Source organism: Microtus ochrogaster, unplaced genomic scaffold (assembly GCF_000317375.1).
Source record: "Microtus ochrogaster isolate Prairie Vole_2 unplaced genomic scaffold, MicOch1.0 UNK8, whole genome shotgun sequence".
NCBI lineage: Eukaryota > Metazoa > Chordata > Mammalia > Rodentia > Cricetidae > Microtus > Microtus ochrogaster.
In genome coordinates this window covers 8,806,772-8,826,369 of record NW_004949106.1, presented here as the reverse complement: position 1 = coordinate 8,826,369, position 19,598 = coordinate 8,806,772, and the positions used below count along the sequence as shown (strand labels likewise).

At 42.4% G+C, this 19,598-nt stretch overlaps 1 protein-coding gene across 4 annotated transcripts in view; it reads left to right on the top strand.

Moving 5' to 3' along the window:
* The window catches only part of Pms1 (PMS1 homolog 1, mismatch repair system component), a 79,247-nt gene that overhangs the window by 16,760 nt on the left and 42,889 nt on the right, over positions 1 to 19,598 (top strand). For all 4 annotated transcript variants that reach the window (XM_026788893.1, XM_026788895.1, XM_005366380.3 and 1 more), the window contains 2 exons: positions 7,395 to 7,497; positions 15,683 to 15,846. In XM_026788893.1, the coding sequence (XP_026644694.1) occupies positions 7,395 to 7,497; positions 15,683 to 15,846 (267 nt within the window). The remainder of the gene's footprint in view (positions 1 to 7,394; positions 7,498 to 15,682; positions 15,847 to 19,598) is intronic.

The window sequence follows — 19,598 nt, the reverse complement described above, 5'->3', positions numbered from 1 at the left end:
CGTTACGTTGTACCACGTAAAGGTTTCCTAAGCCAGGCATGTTTACATCTGTGATTCTAGTGCCAGCGAATCTAGCCTGGGCAGTGTAGTGAACTATGTCAGTGTGTATACACTTTATTTATGCACTCATTTGGATTGGATTCTTGGCCGAATGAACAGTGTTGCTCTGGACACCGGTGCTGAAAGATGTGTAGGTCCTTGCCATCACTGCTTTTGGTGAAGTGCTCTTGGTATGTCCTATGATAATTCTGTCTTTAGTATTCTGAGAAATAGTAACATGTGCTTGGTGATATTATTGTTCCTTTGAGGAGGTTGTTTAGGAGACCCTTCACTTGGAAAGGTTATCTTTCAAAAGGCCCACATTTAACTTTCTAGAGCCTTTATCTACCCTAACCTAAGACTGCGCATCTAAAGGTAGTCTATAGTGTATATACTTTCCTGCACTTGCTTGATCAGGAAATCCTTTTAGAAGGCATGCCCCTGATTTTGTTTTTAGGTCTATGGGAAACACTGTGGATTTTGCACTTTGGTAAATACAGGTGATGAAATAGAGTTCGGCCACTGTGAATTGACTTGTCCTACCTCACAGATACCAAGGGCCAGAGTGGGCCCTGCCACTGTAGCCAGTGACTGTGGGGTGGGCTCTTGTGTTTTCTTTAAACCCCATGCTTCAGTGCTTGGCCCACACAGTTGTCTGCACTGCTGCTGCTCCTGATTTCCTGGGTACGGTACCCTCAGTCCTCGTTCCTGTCTCCTCAGGTGTTTCTGATTGTAGGACTTGAGTGGCCTCCTTTATTAAATTGTTACTGTATGGAGTTGGGCCTGTTACTGTTGGAAGGTGTCTTGTGCTGGTAAGGGTGACAGTAACTGTGAGGCCATGGCCATATCATACTTGTGCTAAGGCTGGAAGGCCCTACTTAGGTCAGAACGGTCAAGTGCCAGAAAGTAATGAAGTAATGGCATCTAAGCTAGTGTTTAGGAAAAGTGGCGTGATCGTGAGCTATTGCTACGCCTTCTCTGCCCATTGGATTATTTTCCAGATTCACTGTAGTCAGTGCGTGCAAACATGCGTGTGTGTGCATGTGTGCGTGCATGCTCAAGTGCCCATGTTTAACCAAGGATTTACTTACTCCTTAACTTTAGAGTTCTGTAAAGTGTTGCCCTTAGTAGGCTGGAGAAAGGCTGCAGAGGTGATGAAACCTCAGTGGGAAACTCTGCTGTTAAAACAAAGAAGACCAGGCCCCACTTCCTGCAGATGCTCAGAGCTCCCCTGAAGAGGAAACCTTAAGTGTGCTCCGCACCTCTCCCCAGCACCCAGCACACAATGTGCTTCTTTCTTTCTGTTACCTGGCACCTGCTTTATTTAGAGTTCACTAGAGACTCCAGGTAGAGTTCGGGAAAGAGCAAATAGAAGGTACACCTGGGAACTGCCTGTCCTTCTGGAGCTGTACACGGCAACCCACAGCCTTGGAACTAGTACAGAGCGCACACTGTTAAGTGGAATAGGATTTGAGACCCCGGAGCTTCCCAGTACCCGCCCTGTGCTTCGAGCTTTGATCGGCTACTTTAGAGCGTAAATATTTGATCAGTTAGCTGCTGTCCAAACTAGCAGGTAGGATTTAAGCTCTATGTTTCGAGAGTGTTGTCAGGAAACGTGTTTTGGTGTGTCTGTTTTCTGAAGCTCTGCCCGGCCTTGCAGAGGTCACACCAACTTTGTCTGCTAGGTGGCAGCTGTGCACTTAGTCTGCAGAAATGTGACTTCCCACTCCAACTGCGGCTCTGCTCTGCCTGCCAGTTCTGCTTGTCTGCTGCTTACTGTCTTCTTGCTTGTCTTAGATTAGTTAAGTTCACTCAACACCCACATTCATCACTTTGCCTTTTATGTTTGAGATACTCAAAAGGCCTCAAGAATAAATAATTGAAATAATTTTACTTATCACATTTATCAGAGAATTACTATTACAGTAATAGAAAAATTTAAATCTTTTGAACCTTTAAAATTTACAGTTTACATGTTGCAATGCTGTGTAAATTTATCTTAAAAACATTAAGACTTTCCCTTTACAAATCTATTATAAACTCACACACATATATGTGTGTTTACATTTGTGTGCGCACAGACAGCAGGTAAGTCTTATATATACTCTAGATCACAATAAAGTCATTTTTTATTGCTTCAGAAGGTTCTATATGTTCATCCTCATCAACAGTCCTCAAAGGTAACCGCTTTCTGACTAGTGTTGGCTCAGGCCGGTTCTGCTTCTTGTTAACTTGATACAGATCAAACTTTTCAGCATGCATTATTTGGTCGTGGAGTCTTTAGACATGTAATGATTAGGTTTGATAGTATGTTGTGCACCTCTGTGCACTGCCCAGATTCCCTGCGTTAGGATGCGTGCTGCCAAGAGTGTTGCTTGCTAACGCGTCTCACATCTGGGTCTCCTTCAGGTCATCAGAAGAGAGATGCATATTGCCCAGGTCATGCAGAACAAGCAGTCAGCACTCAGGGACTTGATGAAGTCTTGGTGAGGTCCATTCCCAGCTCAGGACAGTGCTCTGCCCTCTTCTGCAGTAAAGTCCTGGTCATTAACCTTTGTCTCAAAGTCTGGTTCATGGCTAAGCTTCTGTGTAGGTCTTCCATGGATCCCTCTCCATATTACTGCTGAGGAAAATTCTTGCAGAGTTAAATGCCAAGTTTCGTTACCCCAATTTCAAAGCAGTCTGTAATGACCCCTCATTGTAGTGGAGATGAAATGCTCTTGGGTCCTAGTGTTATCTTAGTTTGTCGCAATTCAGGCATTACTTTGGGGTCGGTGGTACTGATGCAAGCAGGCCTTTACTTCTGGTTCTACAAAAGCATAGCACATTGAATTATGTAAGTCCTCAAGGCTTTTGAATGATGATAAATTACTGTTCCTTAATTTCTCATTGCTACTTTTCAGTGTGTTCATACGACTTACCAAAATCGGGCGTGTAGTGGAGCACAGCCTGTCTTGTTCCACTGACTCTGTACCCCCGTCTGTGCCTGTCTCTTAGACACAGTGAGAGGGTACATGGTGTGCAGCTACAGGTTTTCCTGCTCCGGACTCCAGCGTAGAAAACAGTGTGCAGTTTTGCTTAAACAAGTGATAAACTCAGTCGCTTATCCCAGTCTGCAGGCTTTCAAGTATGTTTACACTCCTCTTGTTGGGGAATCTTTTCTGAAACTTTGTAGCCATTCATAGGCAAATTCCTCCTAATTTCCACCAAAGGTCTTCATTCTATAGACAAGTTCATTATTTTTTTGTCTTGTTCTTTCAAGTTGCTAGCCATTGTCTCCTGGTCACATTCACATTTGTTGGTCATCCATGCAATATTATTACAGTGTTACAGTGTGCCTGGTAGTACTCTGAGCAGTCCCGTAAATTAGATGTCATTCTGTAGAGAGCTAGCACAGGATCTGTAGTGGTTTTTGAGCCCCATGCTTGGAGGGGTAGACTCAGAAGCTAGGAGAGCCATAAAGCAGCAGGAAACAGCATCCACCTTGAGACTGAAGGAAGCGAGTAAAACCTGTGTCCTTCAGTACCAGCGCTTCTTCTGCCGGTCACAGCCGTGATGGTAAAACGTTAGTGTGACTAAGGGCTGGAGGTTGTTGGAACAGTTGGAATGTCCTGCTTCCTAACTGGAGCCTCTTTCCAGGCAATAGAACTGCTTTGAAAAGGGTACAGCCAGCTGTTCCTGTTGCTGGTCTCCCCACATGGAAGTTTCTGGAAATGTGGAAGTCAGAGGACATCCATTGGTGTATGTCTGTGCATAGCCAGGCAGGTAGACATCTCAGCCTCCAGAAAGAGAAAGACATTTGGTCATTGAGGCAGCAGTGCCTCCTTTCCCTCAATCATAAAGGCTTTATCTTAGCTGCTAGACTCACGTTTCTGTGCTACAACGTTGATTCATCCAAAAGCCAGGCTGCGGCTGCTGGTGTAGCTCTGGTAGCACACCTGCCAAGCGTGTGGAGGACTCTGGATTCAAGTCTTGAAACCAAAGAAACAAACCAAAAGCCAGCTCCACCTCAGTAGAAAAGAAAAAGAAAAAAATCAGGCTTATCCCCATGGCCTTGAATGAATTTGGGTGAGGAAGACTTTGACTTGCACTTCCAGGATGTTTCCTAAGAAACTTTGTTTCCGTGTCATCTAAATCCTGTAGGAGACTGTGCTTACATAGGATTGAGATACTTTTTTGTAATGTTAGTTTTATAATTGGGCCCACTTTTAATAATAGAGAAGACATATAATCCTGACAGTCCTCTGAAGAATTCTTAAAGGTGTCATCTTAATTCTGATGTCACTGGGCTCGCCCTCTTCCACAGTTGCTCAGTGTTTCTAGAAAGAATCCCCAGTGGTTGTGGGTGATGTCAGAGACCCTGGTTGTAGTGCCGGGCACAGGCTCCTGCTGCACTGCTAATGTCCTGTGACCCTGGCCTGTCCAGCAAGAGGTTTCCTCCCTGGGATATGGGGCCACGTGATGAGATGAACCCTTGAAATATAATTCCTCATGAATTTATAAAACAGGGTTATATATGTGTCCTTCATTGTCTTACAATACATCACAAACCATCTTCCAGATGAATAAACTTCCATAGTGCCTTGAAAACTGACATTTATGAAATTTTATTGTTGGAAGCCATAGTACGCTTTTATTAAAAGCTCAACATAAATGCTAATATTGTAGCACTAAAATCCTGTTTCCTTTCTTTGAACTTCAGCCTCTTCATCTAGGTTGGTGTGGGTTTACTGTTCACTGATACGTTTAAAGCGTGAACAAGTTAGTGTCATAGCAGATCCGTGTGCGTGTTTAAACCAAGTCCCGTGTAACCTTACCACGCCTTAGATCTCCGTCTTCTCATCGCCTCCCTGGAGGTGAAAGTGTCATCCTTTTCCCAGGACCATCCTGAAGCCACTAGAAGGGTTTGTACTGGAACTCTGAGTGCAGAGCTGCCTGTGCTCAGTGACACCAACATCACATCAGGTGACCGGCTCTTTGTAGAGTAGAAATAGGGTTCAGTTTGACCTTGGCATTTTCTAGAAGCAGTTGTTTCCATGAAGAATTATTTTTAAAGGAGTAACTGTGGATAATAAAACAGAAAACAATTTATACCACTTACTGTTCTCTTTGTTTCTGGTAAACAAAACCAATAATGTACTGGATAATTTAGAGCAGGGGTTTGACAGGGAAGCTCAAGGTTAAAGCTCTGCATCACCAACCTATGGAATGGATGTAGAACAGCTGGCATACACAGACACATACATCTTTGTCTTAGCTAACATTCTTTGTTTCCATTTTTTGAATAATTACCATGCAAATAGCAGCTTGAGCGAATACTCCTAGTAAAAGTTGGATAGACATTTCAGAACTAGTAGTCTCTGCTAGTTCTCCAGACTAACAAAGATCTTTATTTCTCTATCTCTCATCTACTTATCTAGTGTCTATCTATATCAATATATCCCTATATAGCTCACATAATATATATGTATATACCCATATACCTACACACACACACACAGATGGAGTAGGGTCTGGTGGGGGATGGTGATGGTGGTGGTGGTGTCGGCGGCGGCGGCGATATACTGGTACCCACACATGGTGACCGTGTGTTCCACAGAGCATATGGCACCAGTAAATCTACTGAGGACAGATGGTAGAACCATCAAATACAGACTCTAACTGGACCCAGAGGAGCCCAAGCAGTGCAGCTGGATTATTGTAGGTTCTCTTGTGCTGAGTCAAGAAGAGCCAGGAGAGATGACTCCTTATCACAGGGCTGCTCTGTCCCAGGCCATCTTGCTTCCCCTGACCATATCCCCGCTCTTCACCATTTCTTTTTGTCTGTTTTTCATTTTATTTTCCATCAAGGCTGTGTTTCCTGCCAGGTAGATAATAGGATGTGGGATGTAGGGAGTTCAGAAAGGTACAAGATTCTTAAATTTCTGTTTTCACAGATGACATCATAAGGAGGTATTTTCATATTCTCCTATGCTCATATGCTTAATGCTGACTTTTAATTAATGAAAAATTTACCCTTAAACATTGAATTTTCAACTTGAGTTTAAGAAAAATATCCTTAAATACTTATATATTTTGAATTTTACTATTTGAAACTATAAACTTGAAATTCAGAAATGTTTTGTATAAAATACATAAGGGAAGGAAATGATTACTAAACAATTTCTTATTTGTCCATAAATTTTATGGGAATTATTAAAAAGCAGATACCCTTGGTACAATTGAAGTGTTTTCTTTTACGTTTGTGTATTATATAATACAAATGGCCATTTGCAGTATAGTGGTTTGTATTTTAATTAAATGCTCAAATATTAATTTAGTTGCAATGTAAAAAAAAAAAATCACATGCTGCCTTCACTTGTGATGGTTCACGCATTTAATCCCAGCACTTGGGAGACAGAAGTCAGCCTGGTCTACAGAGCGAGTTCCAAGGCCAACTGGGCAACACAAAGAAACCCTGTCTTCAGAAAACAAACAGACAAACCCCAGCCTGCTGTGTTGTTTCAAAGAGTATCTCCAAAAGTTACTACCAGAGAAGTTTTCACGGTAATTTATCAAGCCAGGGGGAGCCCCATTTTAATATTTAAGATCATGTGCTGTTCTTCCAGAAACCCCGAGTTCAGTCCTAGCACCCACCTGGAGGTTCACAGTCTCCTGTAGCTTCATCTCCAAGGGACCTGACGCCTCTGGCCTCGTAAGGAACGTACACATGTACACATGATCACACACCTGCACACATGTGTACATACACATCTGCACACATGTACATAATCACAAATTGCATGTGCACACCTGCACACGCCTGTGCATAGTCTCACACACACACACACCCCTGCACACGCCTGTGCATAGTCACACACACCCCTGTACACACACCCCTGCACACGTGTGTGCACAATCACACTCACACACACTCAGTTAAAATAAAGTAAATCTTTGAAAAAGAATTACTAAGTAATAGCATCTTCAATATTAATATGTGATAATATTTTTGTTTGTTTTCCTCATGTCTTCTGAGACAGGGTTTCTCCTCTGTATCCCACCCTAGCCTGGAACTCACAGCAATTCTCCTGCCTTAGACCCCAAGTGCTAGAGTTGTAGGCATTGCTTTCCTTGCCAGCTTTGTGACAGTTCTCCTCGTTGCCGCAGGTGAACGATCACTTCGGTGGGTTGCAGTGATAGATTCTTGTGATCCCAGGACTCAGAAGGAGGCGTGAAAATCCGGAGTTTGAGACTAGTCTAAACGACATAGCAAGACTCTATCTCAAATAAGGAAAAAAAGATAAAGGCGGGAGAGAGCGGTCACTGTATTAGTTTGAAATACAAGTCCTTTTGGTTTGGTTTGTTCTTTCCAGGTGATCGTCACAACAAGGACAGCTGCTGATGACTTTAGCACCCAATATGTTTTAGATGGCAGTGGCCACATACTTTCTCAGAAACCCTCACATCTTGGTCAAGGTAAGTGAGTGCTTTGGTCAAGGTAAGTAAGTGATATTTTCCTGCCTATCATTATTATTATTATTACTATCATCATCATCATCATCATCATTATTATTTAAAGAGTTTTGTCTTGAATTTAGACAGTGTTTGGGGTTGGTCTTGATGAAATGTGGCCATCCTTTGAGGGAGCGGAGCCATCCTAAAGAGGAACGAGTTAAGGCTGGGTGCCTGGGTGACTCGCGGTGACAGCAGTTTTTGTCCTGGTGTTGGATCACCACTGTCACCTCTGCAGACGCAGGGCAGGAGTCTGCTGAGGTACCTAAAGTCTCATTGAATTGTAATGGACTGTAACCCCAAGGTCCTATGATTGACTAAGTTGACAGCATATGTATGAATGGAAAACTTCATACCTAGGCCTGCGGTAGTCAATCGTGTAATTGCTGTCAGCTCCCGGTTACCAACCTTCCAGCGCAGTCCTGCCTGACACCCGTCCACTTCTTCACTCTGTATTATTCTGAGATAAATAATTACCAGCCATTGTTCCTAGTATTGTTTTGTGCACATGTGTCTGTATGTAATTTTACTTGTATATTTTTACGTTTTCTAAGAACTAATCCTAAGGTAGAAAATGGTCTCTTTAGTCTGTGTTCACTAAAGCGCCTAAGCTTTCCCCAGCGTGGATGGGTAGCGTGGAGGCGGTGTCAAAGGTGACTCCCCTGGAGAGCTGAGGTCGCAGAATCTCTGGTCTGTGAAGGACTAGTGGGGTAATTGCTGCTCTTCCCCTCCTCCCACCTGGGTTGTTGATCTTAATTTAACTTCATGGCTCCTTGTTTTAATTGACCAAAGCACTTCAATTTTTGTGAATTCGTTTTAATGTTAAAACATTGTCTTTACTTTTAAAATAATGGCTTCAGTCGTTATAAAATTTACTTTTTTAAGTCTGGTAAGTCCACACACTCTGCCTCTAATTTTGGAAATTGTCAGCATAGTTAGTGATTACATTTGCTCATTAGAAATTTACATTTTTTTTTTTTTGTATCCACAGGGGAAGAAGAACTAATAGGAAATTCTAAGAAAACTCTCATTTACACTTGTTCATAGTCAATAAAAAAGAACTCATCTATAATTAGTTTGCTATGTAATAAATACTACCTACCTTAGCTAAATAATACATGACCATCTTTTCAATATGTGTTAAACGAAGATAGGTCTAACTTGATTTTACTTCTTAGACATCTTCCCTTTTTAGAAATCCTCTCAGCCTAGATCGTCAAAGTTCACGTTAGGAAAGCACTAGAAGGCGTTCGTCCTCCTAGGAGACCGCTGTGAAGTAACCCTGTCGCCTTATAAAACTTAAAAGTATTTATTTTTATCTCAGCGGGTGCCGGTCTGGTCTGGGTGGCCCGTGGGTGGCTCTGTATCATCAAACTTCTCATGCTTTTCTGTGTTCGTCTCCATGGGAACTGTGAAATAACAATCCTCACGGAAGGGCTCCATCTGATCTCTGCCCTTTCAGCGCTTGATTTTTCTTTTTCTACTGACGTCAGTCTTGCACCTTTAGTGAGTTAAATTAGGTATGCGTGTTGAGGAAGTTTTGTAGTCGGTAAATGCATCTTATTTTCATTAGCTTGTTTCATAACTCGGGAAACAACACACTCGAAAGGTCAGTAGTTACAAAATCACTACGACTTTTTAAACTCACTTTTTCCACCTCACTATACCCGATTGCTTAGGTAACAGCAACAACAACAACAGCAACAAAAAAAAATCTAAACTTCAGATTGCTCTAGATAGACAAATTATACAACCCTGTGCCGAGTAAAAGAGTAAAAGTGCCCTTGCGGTAGCGTCGCTTCGTGTTGATGGTTTGTAAGCCACTGAATCTCAGACTCACATTTCACCAGCTGTCATTAGCTTCCATTTAAATATTTTCTCTGTAAGATAAAACTGCAGTTCGGCCATCCTAATTTATACCTGTGCATCTGAGGTTCTTGGGGACTAAACGCCACTGTGATGCAAATGCCCTTAGAAGTCACTCTTCATGTCCTCGGGTGAGATGGTCCCTGCAGACGGCACACATAGCTACAGGGGCAGCCTCCAACAAAATCTCAACTAGACACTGAAACGTTGTACATATTTAAATGTGGTTTACGGAAGATTTCTTTCTTGCCTTTTGGGTACAGATATTTGTTTTATGGATTGTTTTAGCCATTGAAGGTGATCTTGGTTTCAGTGCTTGTTATTTTAATTGTTCTTCTCATCTCTTCACTACACTTTTAAACATAACTGGCTTTCTTTTTTTCCTCTTAAAAATATTTGTTTTTAATTGTACACCAGTGTGTGTCTGTCTCTGCGTGTCTGTGTGTATATGCCTGCTTCCCACTTCTATATTAGTGCCTACAAGAACCAGGAGAGGCTGTCTGATTGGCTGGAGCTGTAGTTAGGTTACAGGAGTTGGGAGTCACCTGATGTGGGTGCTGGCAACTGAACTCTGGTCCTCTTCAAGACCAGCACAGTCTTTTCTACTCCCCCTCACCTTTGGAAGGTAAACTGTAATTTTGATTAAGAGGGTGCAGTGCACACAGACCTAGAGCAAGCACACAGACAGGAAGTGCACTAGAGCAAGCGCACAGACAGGAAGCTAACTAGAGCAAGCACACAGACAGGAAGTGCACTAGAGCAAGTGCACAGACAGGAAGTGTGCTAGAGCAAGCACAGTGTGGCAGGAAGTGAACTAGAGCAAGCGCACAGACAGGAAGTGAACTAGAGCAAGCGCACAGACAGGAAGTGAGCTAGAGTAAGCACAATGCGGCAGGAAGTGAACTAGAGCAAGCGCACTGACAGGAAATGCGCTAGAGCAAGCACACAGACAGGAAGTGTGCTAGAGCAAGCACACAGACAGGAAGTGTGCTAGAGCCAGCACAGTGCGGCAGGGAGAGAACTTGGTTTTTATTTTAAGGCAGGTGGTACTGCATCTTCTGTCCATTCACCAAGTCCACCCACAGTCTTTAACAGTTGGCTAATTTGGAAAAGATGGACACAAAGGAACTGAAGGAATGCAGGAAAGAGACACTTTTCAGTCTTAGCCACCGTCCCATCTCTCCCGCCCCTCTCCCTGCTTTCCTTCCAGGAAGCGGATTAACTCTCAGCTTCCCAAGGCTTGTTCCCAGGGGTGCCTGGTTATTTGTGGTCGTCACAGCTCTCTTTGCCCGCCCACCAGTTGTGTGCGTCCAGCCGACGCTCCAGAGCAGATGCTTTGGAAGGAGTATTCTGCTCTGTGCCGTGGAAACCCCTGCTGTAGACCGCTGCGCGGGGGACTGTGGGTGTGGAGTTTGTCTTAGCACAGCAGCGGAACTGTGTTCATTCCTTTAGAACCCTTTCTGACAATTCAGCACCCGCCTTTACATCAGAAGTGTAAATAGCTTCCGTCTTAAGTGGCATGACATAGGGCCGTGTGGAGCAATTGCGGAACTGCAATTTAATTCTGGTGTTTGAAGAATGTGCTAAAGTTAGAGAACTGACTCGTTCCTTCTGTAAAATCCGACAGTGTGCCAAGCCTCCTCCCTATTAGCCGGTGTTACTTGGTCCCTTTATTTTTAAGGACATTTCAGCATTCAGATTCAGACATTTAATTTGAAATAAAAAAATCCCTTTTATCTGTAAGTTTTATTTTTTGTTTGTTTGTTTATTGATACAGGGTTTCTTTGTATAATCCTGGCTGTCCTAGAACTAGCTCTGTAGACCAGGCTGGCCCCAGACTCTGTCTCCCAAGTGCTGGGATTAAAAGTGTGCGCCGCCACCACCCAGCAGTAAGTTTTATTAAAACATTTAATTTTTATATTTCTTATGATTCTTAGTTTACTTGGGCTCTTTTAAGGAGAAAAAGTAATTTATGGGTATGTGGGTTGGGTATAATGTAGTATTTAGAACATAATATGTATATTAAAATTATCTAATAATGTTTTGTTTTCATAACCTTGTCCATGTGGGGCCTTGGTTTCTATCCACATGCCTTGCTCCACCCTGTCATATTATCGTAGTAATGAGAGTGGAATGAAACCACTGAACATGTCCAGGGCAGACGGGAGATTCTCAGAGACCAGGACATTTGAGGGCGAAGCTGACGGGTCCGGTTAGGAAGGCACAGCAGTGTGACTTCCTGGACAACAAGTAATGGATGATCATTGCCCTGCTGCTGGCACGATTGACTGAGACAGGATGCGGAGCAGCCTACAGTACTAGAAGGCCATGTGGTTTCCCAGGGGTGGTTAATGTTAGCTGTCCCTTCCCTTTACCCTGCTCTCTCAGCCTCTTGTCCATCCAATCCTCCTATTCTAGTTGCCTCTTATCTCTTTAAAACACCGTGTCCTTCCCTTCCTTGGCAGATCTGCTCCTCCTTCCCGGTTGCTGCGCTTGTTGTGATTGAAACACACAGAGAACACCCACATGTAACAGAAAACATGGCAATACTTTTCTTTCGGGCTTCAGGTTGCCTTGCTCAGGATGATTGCTTCTAGCTCCACCCTTTACCTGCTGAATAATTCGATAGTGTAAATGCAGCCCATTTCATTACCATCCATCAGTTAATGGGCATCGAGGCAGTTTCCTGTTCCTGGCTATCGGGAGTAGAGCAGCAGCGAGGGTGGGTGAGCCAGGCGTTTTTGTGGTCAGGTGTAGTCTTTGGGTACATGCCCAGGAGTGGGGTAGCTAAATTTTGAGGTGGGTCAGTTTCCAGCTTCCTGAGGAACCAACACACCGATTTCCATATTGGCTGTACAAGTTTGCGCTCCCACCAGCAATGGAGGAGTGCTCCCCTTGTTCCCCATCCTTGCCAGCATGAACTGTCATTGTTTTATTGAACTTGATCATTCTGACTGGGGTAAGATGAAATCTTAGAGACTCTGGATTTGCATTTTCATGATGACTGAGGTTGAACATTCCTTGTTCCTCAGCCGTTTCTGTTTAGTTCTGTGCCCCGTTTTTAAGTTGGGTTGTTTTCTTAATGTTCAGGTTTTTTAGTTCTTTATATGTTTTAGATATTGACCATCCACTGGATATGAACCTGGCAAAGATCTCCCCATTCTGTAGCCACTTGACTGCAAGTCTGGTGTCCTTCGTCATTCGGGAGCTTCTCAGTCTAGTGAGGTCTCACTTGTTAGCTGTTGGTTATTGTGCCTGCTCTGTTCAGAAAGACTTTTCCTGTCTCTGTCAACGGCATGTTTTCAGAGTATCTGCTCTGAGGTTCTTGATCCACTGGGAGTTGAGTTTTGTGCAGGATGAAAAACAGGGATCTATTTGGATTCTTCCTCATACAGCTACACAGTTTGACCAGCACCATTTGTTGATGAAGCTGGCTTTTCTCCATTGTGAATTTTTGGCTTCTTTGTCAAAATTCAGGTGCCTATAGGTGTGTAGACTTATGTCTTGTTCTTCAGTCCAATTCTGTTAATCAGTGTGTCTTTTTATGCCAGTACAGTGCTGTTTTTGTTACTATTGGTCTTTGATACAACTTGAAATCCAAGATGATAAGACCTCCAAAAGTTCTTTTATTTTTCAGGATTGTTTTGGTTCTCTTGTTTTTTGTTTTTGTTTTTTAAAATTTGTCTTGGGGTGTCTGTGTCTCTGTGTGTGTGTTTTAATATGAAGCTAAAGATTGATTTTTTTTTTCAATTTCTGTGGAGAACTATGTTGGAATTTTGATGGGGAATTGTATTTCACAGGATAGTCATTTTTGCAGTATTAATCCTAGTGAACCATGAGCATGGAAAATCTTTCCATCTTCTGATATCTTCTTCAATTTATTTAGTGTCTTCAAATTTTTATTATACATGTTTTTTACTTGGTTAGTTAGTCCAAGTTTTTCTGTTTGTTTGTTTTTACACTCTCGTGGAAAGTGGTGTTTCCCTGATTTCCTAGCCCCTTTTTTTACTTGTCTAAAAGAAGGCTACTAATGTTTGTGTGGTAATTTTGTGTAGTAGTAGTTTAATGAAAGTTTTTATGTACTGTGGAAATTTTCTGGTGGTATTTTTAAAGACCCTTATATATAAGGACTTTATATATTTGCATATCATATGCAAATAAATGTACTCTGACTTCTTCCTTTACTGTTTGTATCCCTTGAGCTCTTTCAGCTGTCTTATTGCTTTAGTTAAGAGTTCTGCAATGACTAGGGATGGACAGAGTGGACTTTTCCTCATTCCTGATTCTAGTAGCAGTGCTTTGGATTTCTCCCCCTTTAGTCTGATTGGCTGTGGGCTTGCTGTAAATTGCTTTCATTGTGCTGAGGTCTGTTCCTTGTCCTGGTCTCTCCATGACTTCTATCATAATGGCTTGTTAAATTTTGTCAAAGACTCTTTCTGCATCTAATGACATGATCATGTTTTTGTTTTCAGTGGATTTCATTTTTTGATTTTCATAGATTGAACCATCCTTGCATTGCTGGGATGAAGCCTATTTGATCACAATGGATGATCATTTTGGACTCGGTTTTCAAGTATTTTGTTGAGTATTTTTGTGCCACCAGCTCACTTCTACCTTGTCTTCAGTGCCTGAAGTTTCCCCTTGCGTGTCCTGCAGTCTGTTGGAGAAGCATACCTCTCAGGGTTTTGTCTGGTTTTCTAAGGTTTTATTCCTAGTTTTATATCAGTTTTGGGTTTTCTTTGATGATTCTATTTCTTTGTTGAACTCTACTTTGTGGTTTGAATTGGTCTTATTTAGTTCAGCTGTTGGCTTGTGCTTTCACCGTCTTCCTTTATCCATCCTCTTCAAACTTGTAGAGGCCCTTGTAGGATTCCTTGTGTTGTGCTTCAGGTAAACTGTTTCTTGGGGCTAAAACAATAGGGGTCCTGGCCTCTGGAAGAGGCACATTGTCGGGGCTGCTCATGTTGGTGGGTTTGCACATGGCTCTAGGCTTCTGGAGTTGTCCTTGGCTTAGGTAACTGGTCTTGTCTCTATTGTGTGGGTGCCCTGATCTTGGTTTGCTCTTGCCCACTCTTCATTTTAGCCAAGTGGGGTGGCCATGGGCCCCTTGGTAGAAGCAGTCCTAAGGGTTCTCAGATTCACAAAGCAACAGAGGTGATGTGGAAGGGTTGGTAGCAGAGAGCTGTGGAGACCCCGGGTCCGCACCGTGAGAAACACTAGGAGTGCTGTGACTCTTTCTCCTTTTTGTGTGGCGGAGCAGGCGCTTCCTGTGTGGCCAGCGTTGAGCTATGCAGAACCTCAGTGTCCCGAGTGCTGGGGTTCCAGGTACACACTACCACACCTGGCTATTTGGATGTAGGTTTCCAAATGTCCCCGAATACTGTGTGATTTGTGTGTCTTCTGGTGCCACAAATGAAAACTTTGATGCTGGCCTTCTTGTTAAAAACTTGATGACTAAAACTTTTAAACATTTTTCTCCCAAAAATATTATAAATTTTAGGATTTCCAGTGGAAAATGATTTCAGTCTTTGATTTTAAGAAATGTTTCTTGGGGCCTAGAAAGTTGACTCGGTGGTTAAGAGCACTGACTGCTTTTCCAGAGGACTGTGGCTGTGGTTCAATTTCCCAACAGCTCCATGATTGCTCAGAACTGCTCGTAACTCCATTTACCGAAGACTGCCTCTCTTGCCCTCCGTGGGCACCACACACACATGGTGCACACATATGTACCCAGCCCAAATACTTGCACATAGGAAATGATTTAAAAATCTCTAGAGAGGTTTGTTCTTTTTCTGGAAGAGAGATGTTTGTCTTTGTGTGGTGAAGCCCCATTCAGCCTCCTTGCTTGGATGGCAGGCATATTTCACCATGCCTGATTAATTTCTGTTTTCAATGTTCTCCTTTGAAGGTGAGGTGAGTTAAACTAAATAATTCTATGGTGTTTTATGTAAATACTTAAGTGGCATGATAAAGGTCATTACATGTTCTGTATAGTCTTACATCGTGTTTATACTGTACTTAAAATGTAGAGGCTCTAGCATCTCCAGAAGGTTTGACTGTCAGCAGATTCTCAGATTGTATTCTAGTGAGGCTGTTTCTCTGCGGTAGGCAGTGGGTCTGAGCAGGAAGAGTCTGTGCTAGTTCACAGCCATGACCTTGTTTGGACCTCCGTGCTTGGCGGAGGATTGGTCTTAATGCTAGAAGGGGTTGATTACTGACTGTGTGCCTTTAGAGATGGGCAGTCCTTCCGCATCTAAAGCGCTTGCTTCTTGTCTGCCCACAGGTACAACGGTAACTGCCCTGAAGTTGTTCAAGAACCTGCCTGTAAGGAAGCAGTTCTACTCAACTGCTAAAAAGTGTAAAGACGAACTCAAACATGTGCAGGATCTCCTCATAAGCTACGCTCTCCTTATCCCTGACCTCAGGATTATTTTTATACATAATAAGGTGAGCATTATTATCTCGTGTAAGCAATTCTTTAGCAATCTAATGAAGAGATGATATATCCTGTATCAATCAGTTAGATGCATGCCATGGAGTAGACATTCGCCGTATCCCACAATCCTACTTCGTTTGTGAAGAATCTAGTCACCCATGTGAAGACGGTGAAGGTGATTCTGTCATATGGAAAAGCCGTCATAGCTTGACCTTTGCCAAGAAGCCAAGAGAGCCATTTCCAACTTCCATCACCCAAGGACTGGGAGAAGGAGCCGGGACTTGACCTTCGTTGGAAGTGGATCTCGGTTTTCCCAACTCTCTTAGCTATGAGAGATAATTTTCTTTTATTTACTTGTGTAGCTTGTGTGTTTTTCTTTTTGTTTTCTAACCCTGTCCTGTCAGTTTTGTCTTTATTGTAAATGGAGCACTGAGGACCTATGGGAAGTCTGCTAGACTTCCAAACCGTACTCTTTATGGCTCTTGCTATCAGTGACCCAGGAGAAGCTCTGGGTGCTTCCCTTAGGCAGCTCTTCTTCCCCCTTTGACCCTCACCATGGAGCAACGTCTCTCATCTTCCAGAGTTGCTTAAGGTTTGCTAAAGGCCACTCTAGCTCATTTCCTTCTGATTTTCAAAGCAGGACTGATGAAGTAAAGGATTTTGTCTTGTGTGTCAAATCCTGAACCTTTGTTTTTCCTGGATTCCACACAAGCACATTAAAGTAGTCAATGGGAGGAGACCAGCTCGCATAGCAGTAGATGGAGAGTGGGGACTTAGCATTTCCTGAGGATCTGTGTAGACCAGGCGCCTCCGTCTGTGCTGTCCTCGCTGTACCTGCAGATGAATTGGCAGTGTACTAAGACGAGGCTGCCCGGGAGCTGAACTCCGAGAACTCAAATGGTAAAGGGTTGAGATGGGATTGGGAACCTGGCATAGCTTGGAGGACAGGTTCTTCACACTTTCCTGTGTTCTCTTCCAATTTTACATGTGTGCCGTTCCTCTTCACGCTTTAGAACCCTTACAGAAACTGCAGTAAGCAGTATTACCTGGATTTATATGAGAAACTTAGAGCTCAGAGTGATCAAGGAATTCTTTCTTGTATTTTAGTGAGTAATTGTGTTCAACCACAACTTTTAAAATTATTTTTTTATTATACGATTTTAATATTATAGTATAATTTTATTATTCCCCCTTCCCTTTCCTACCTTCAAATCCTCCCTTACACCTCTTTCTAGTGCATGGCGTCATTTTTTAATGGTTACATACATACCTGTATATGCATATATATTCCTAAATACATTTGCTCCAGTCTTACCTCGCATTTTACTAACTGGTCAGAAGAATCTTTATGCCATGTGAAATGTTTATGATCAAAACCTTTAGTCATCTTAAAAAAGAAAGAATTAAGGAGTCGGCCACCTGTTCCTGCTGGCAGGGCTCTCTACCAGATGATACCTTGAGACCCTTCCAGCGCCGCCGTGCTGAGGCTGGACGGAGGCTCCTCTGCTAAAATAACCCTGCGACCTCTGATCCAGAGGACATTTAGTAATTAGAAGTTAAGTGTCTCCAAGTTAAGAGAAGACCAAGGTCAAGAGAAACGTAGTCCAGAAGGGAAGACTGATTGAAGAGGAAAAAGAATTACACATTCATAAACAACCACGAGTACAACTAAAGATCATAATTGAAAGAGAATAGGAGGAGAGATCAGAGCAGGTGGTGGAAGTGAGCAGACGGGAGATTTTGACCAGACGAAGCGTTCCCACTCATCGGGGTTGGGTGTGTGTGTTCTAAGTTTCCAGGTTTGTGTGATGAACTAATGTTGAATTATCAGAACAGGCATTTTCTTCTGAGAATGAAAAGCAATATTTTTATTATATGCTATATTTTATTGTTGGTGGGGGGGGTCACAGAAATTACTTGAAGTAAATTCAAGTTCCTCTGTGGCCTTCAGTCATTTCAGGGGCCGTTCAGATCCTAGGAGGTGTGTTGAGAATGTTATACACGAACACAGTTGGTGATTACTCAGATCTACTAGTAAAATTGCTGGCTGTTGTAACCACGATCATCTACTGAGTGAGATAAGCTTTCTACCTCCAAAAACCTGTTTCCACTGGTGTACACAACTCTTCTCCTTTTTAAAAATAGCACTAGTATGCTTCAAATCATGTTAAAATCCAGAGTTAAGCCTTCCACATGGCATCGCCGTGTTACCTAAGTCTCCACACGGAGCCCGCCCGCCCGCTCTGCTCGCAGCTGCTCTCGTAAACACGCTGACTTCCATCACGGTTTCTGTGAGGAACCGTTGTCCTTGTCTAAAATTTAAACATAATGATGTTGTGTGTTTACTTTTTCTGCCTTAGAAACACCTCATATGAGAAGTACTCTGGCTATTTTGATAACTTGGATTAGCTGCTGTTCCTTCTTTTTCTGAAGGTTTCACCTGCCAAGACATTCTCTGAATACTGATGATGTCGCTGCTCCTGCCAGTATGGTTATGTTAGAAAGAAGTATTTTTCCTCTTTCGTCACCGCGTTCCTTGAAAGCAAATTGAATAATGAGACAGCCAAAGTGGATTCAGCGAGTTTATTTAAAGTAGATATTATTTGGGGAATTGCTGGGGCCATTTCTCACATAAGCACTGCAGTTGAAGGTTTAGTCATAAGAACTAAATCTTCGTGAAGTCCTACTCCATGTATTTTTTGCTTCTAAGGAGTTGTTTCTCGGAATTAAAAGGGCTTTTTTAGTCTGACAGTACTGAAGTTCCTGATTATTGCGTATGGGTAAAAAGAACTGTGTAGATCACTATTTTAGAACGTTATATTCGTGATTTCTAATGAGGGCTACTTCCACTTCATAATCGTTGGTTTGTTTTCCCTGCCGTTGCTGTTTATATCACAACCACAGCCTCTTCTCCGCCTCCCTAAGCCCTCTCCCCCAGATCTGTTTCCCCTCAGAAAAGAGCAGACCTCCTAGTGACATCAGTTACGATATGGTGAGGGAGCTTTCTTTTCTGGTCCAACCTATTTGGTGTTCTGTAAGCTTCTTCTATCTTACGTCTTATAGACGTCTCCTTCTTTAGGTTAAGAAAATTTTCTTCTATGATTTTCTTTAAATTATTTTCCAAGCATTTGAGCTGGGATTCTTCTCCTTCTTCTATTCCTGTTATTCTTAGGTTTCGTTTTTGCATAGTGTCCCAGATTTCCTGGGTGTTTTGTGTCAGGAATTTTTTAGATTTAGCATTTTCTTTGGCTAATGTATCTATTGTTCTATCATTATCTTTAATGCCTGAGATTCTCTCTTCCATCTCTTGGTTGTTGGTGATGGTTGCATCTACAATTCCTTTTTTTGAAGAGTTTAAAATTGATCTGTCCTGATTTATACTTTCTGTGGTTGAATTTTCTGTAACTCTATCTTATCTTATATCCTAGGTAATTAATAGAATCTCCTGTTTGTATTTTTTTTTTCAGGAGCAATTTGCAATCCCCAACAAGGCAAGCTGGTTTTGTTTTGTTTCATCTCGTCAAACATTTTTTCTAAGATATCTGTGTTTGAATCAGCTAGTAAGCTACCATCCATATAATAGTTAATTATAGATTGAGGAAACTATTTGTGAATATTTCCAATAGCTGTTGTACAAAATATTGACACAAAGTGGGGAAGAATTTTCCCGATATCTTTGAACAGTGTGGGAATTATTATTAGTAAGCACTGTGAAGGCAGATTTTTCTCTATCCTGTTTTTGGAAAGGTAGAGTTAAAAAACA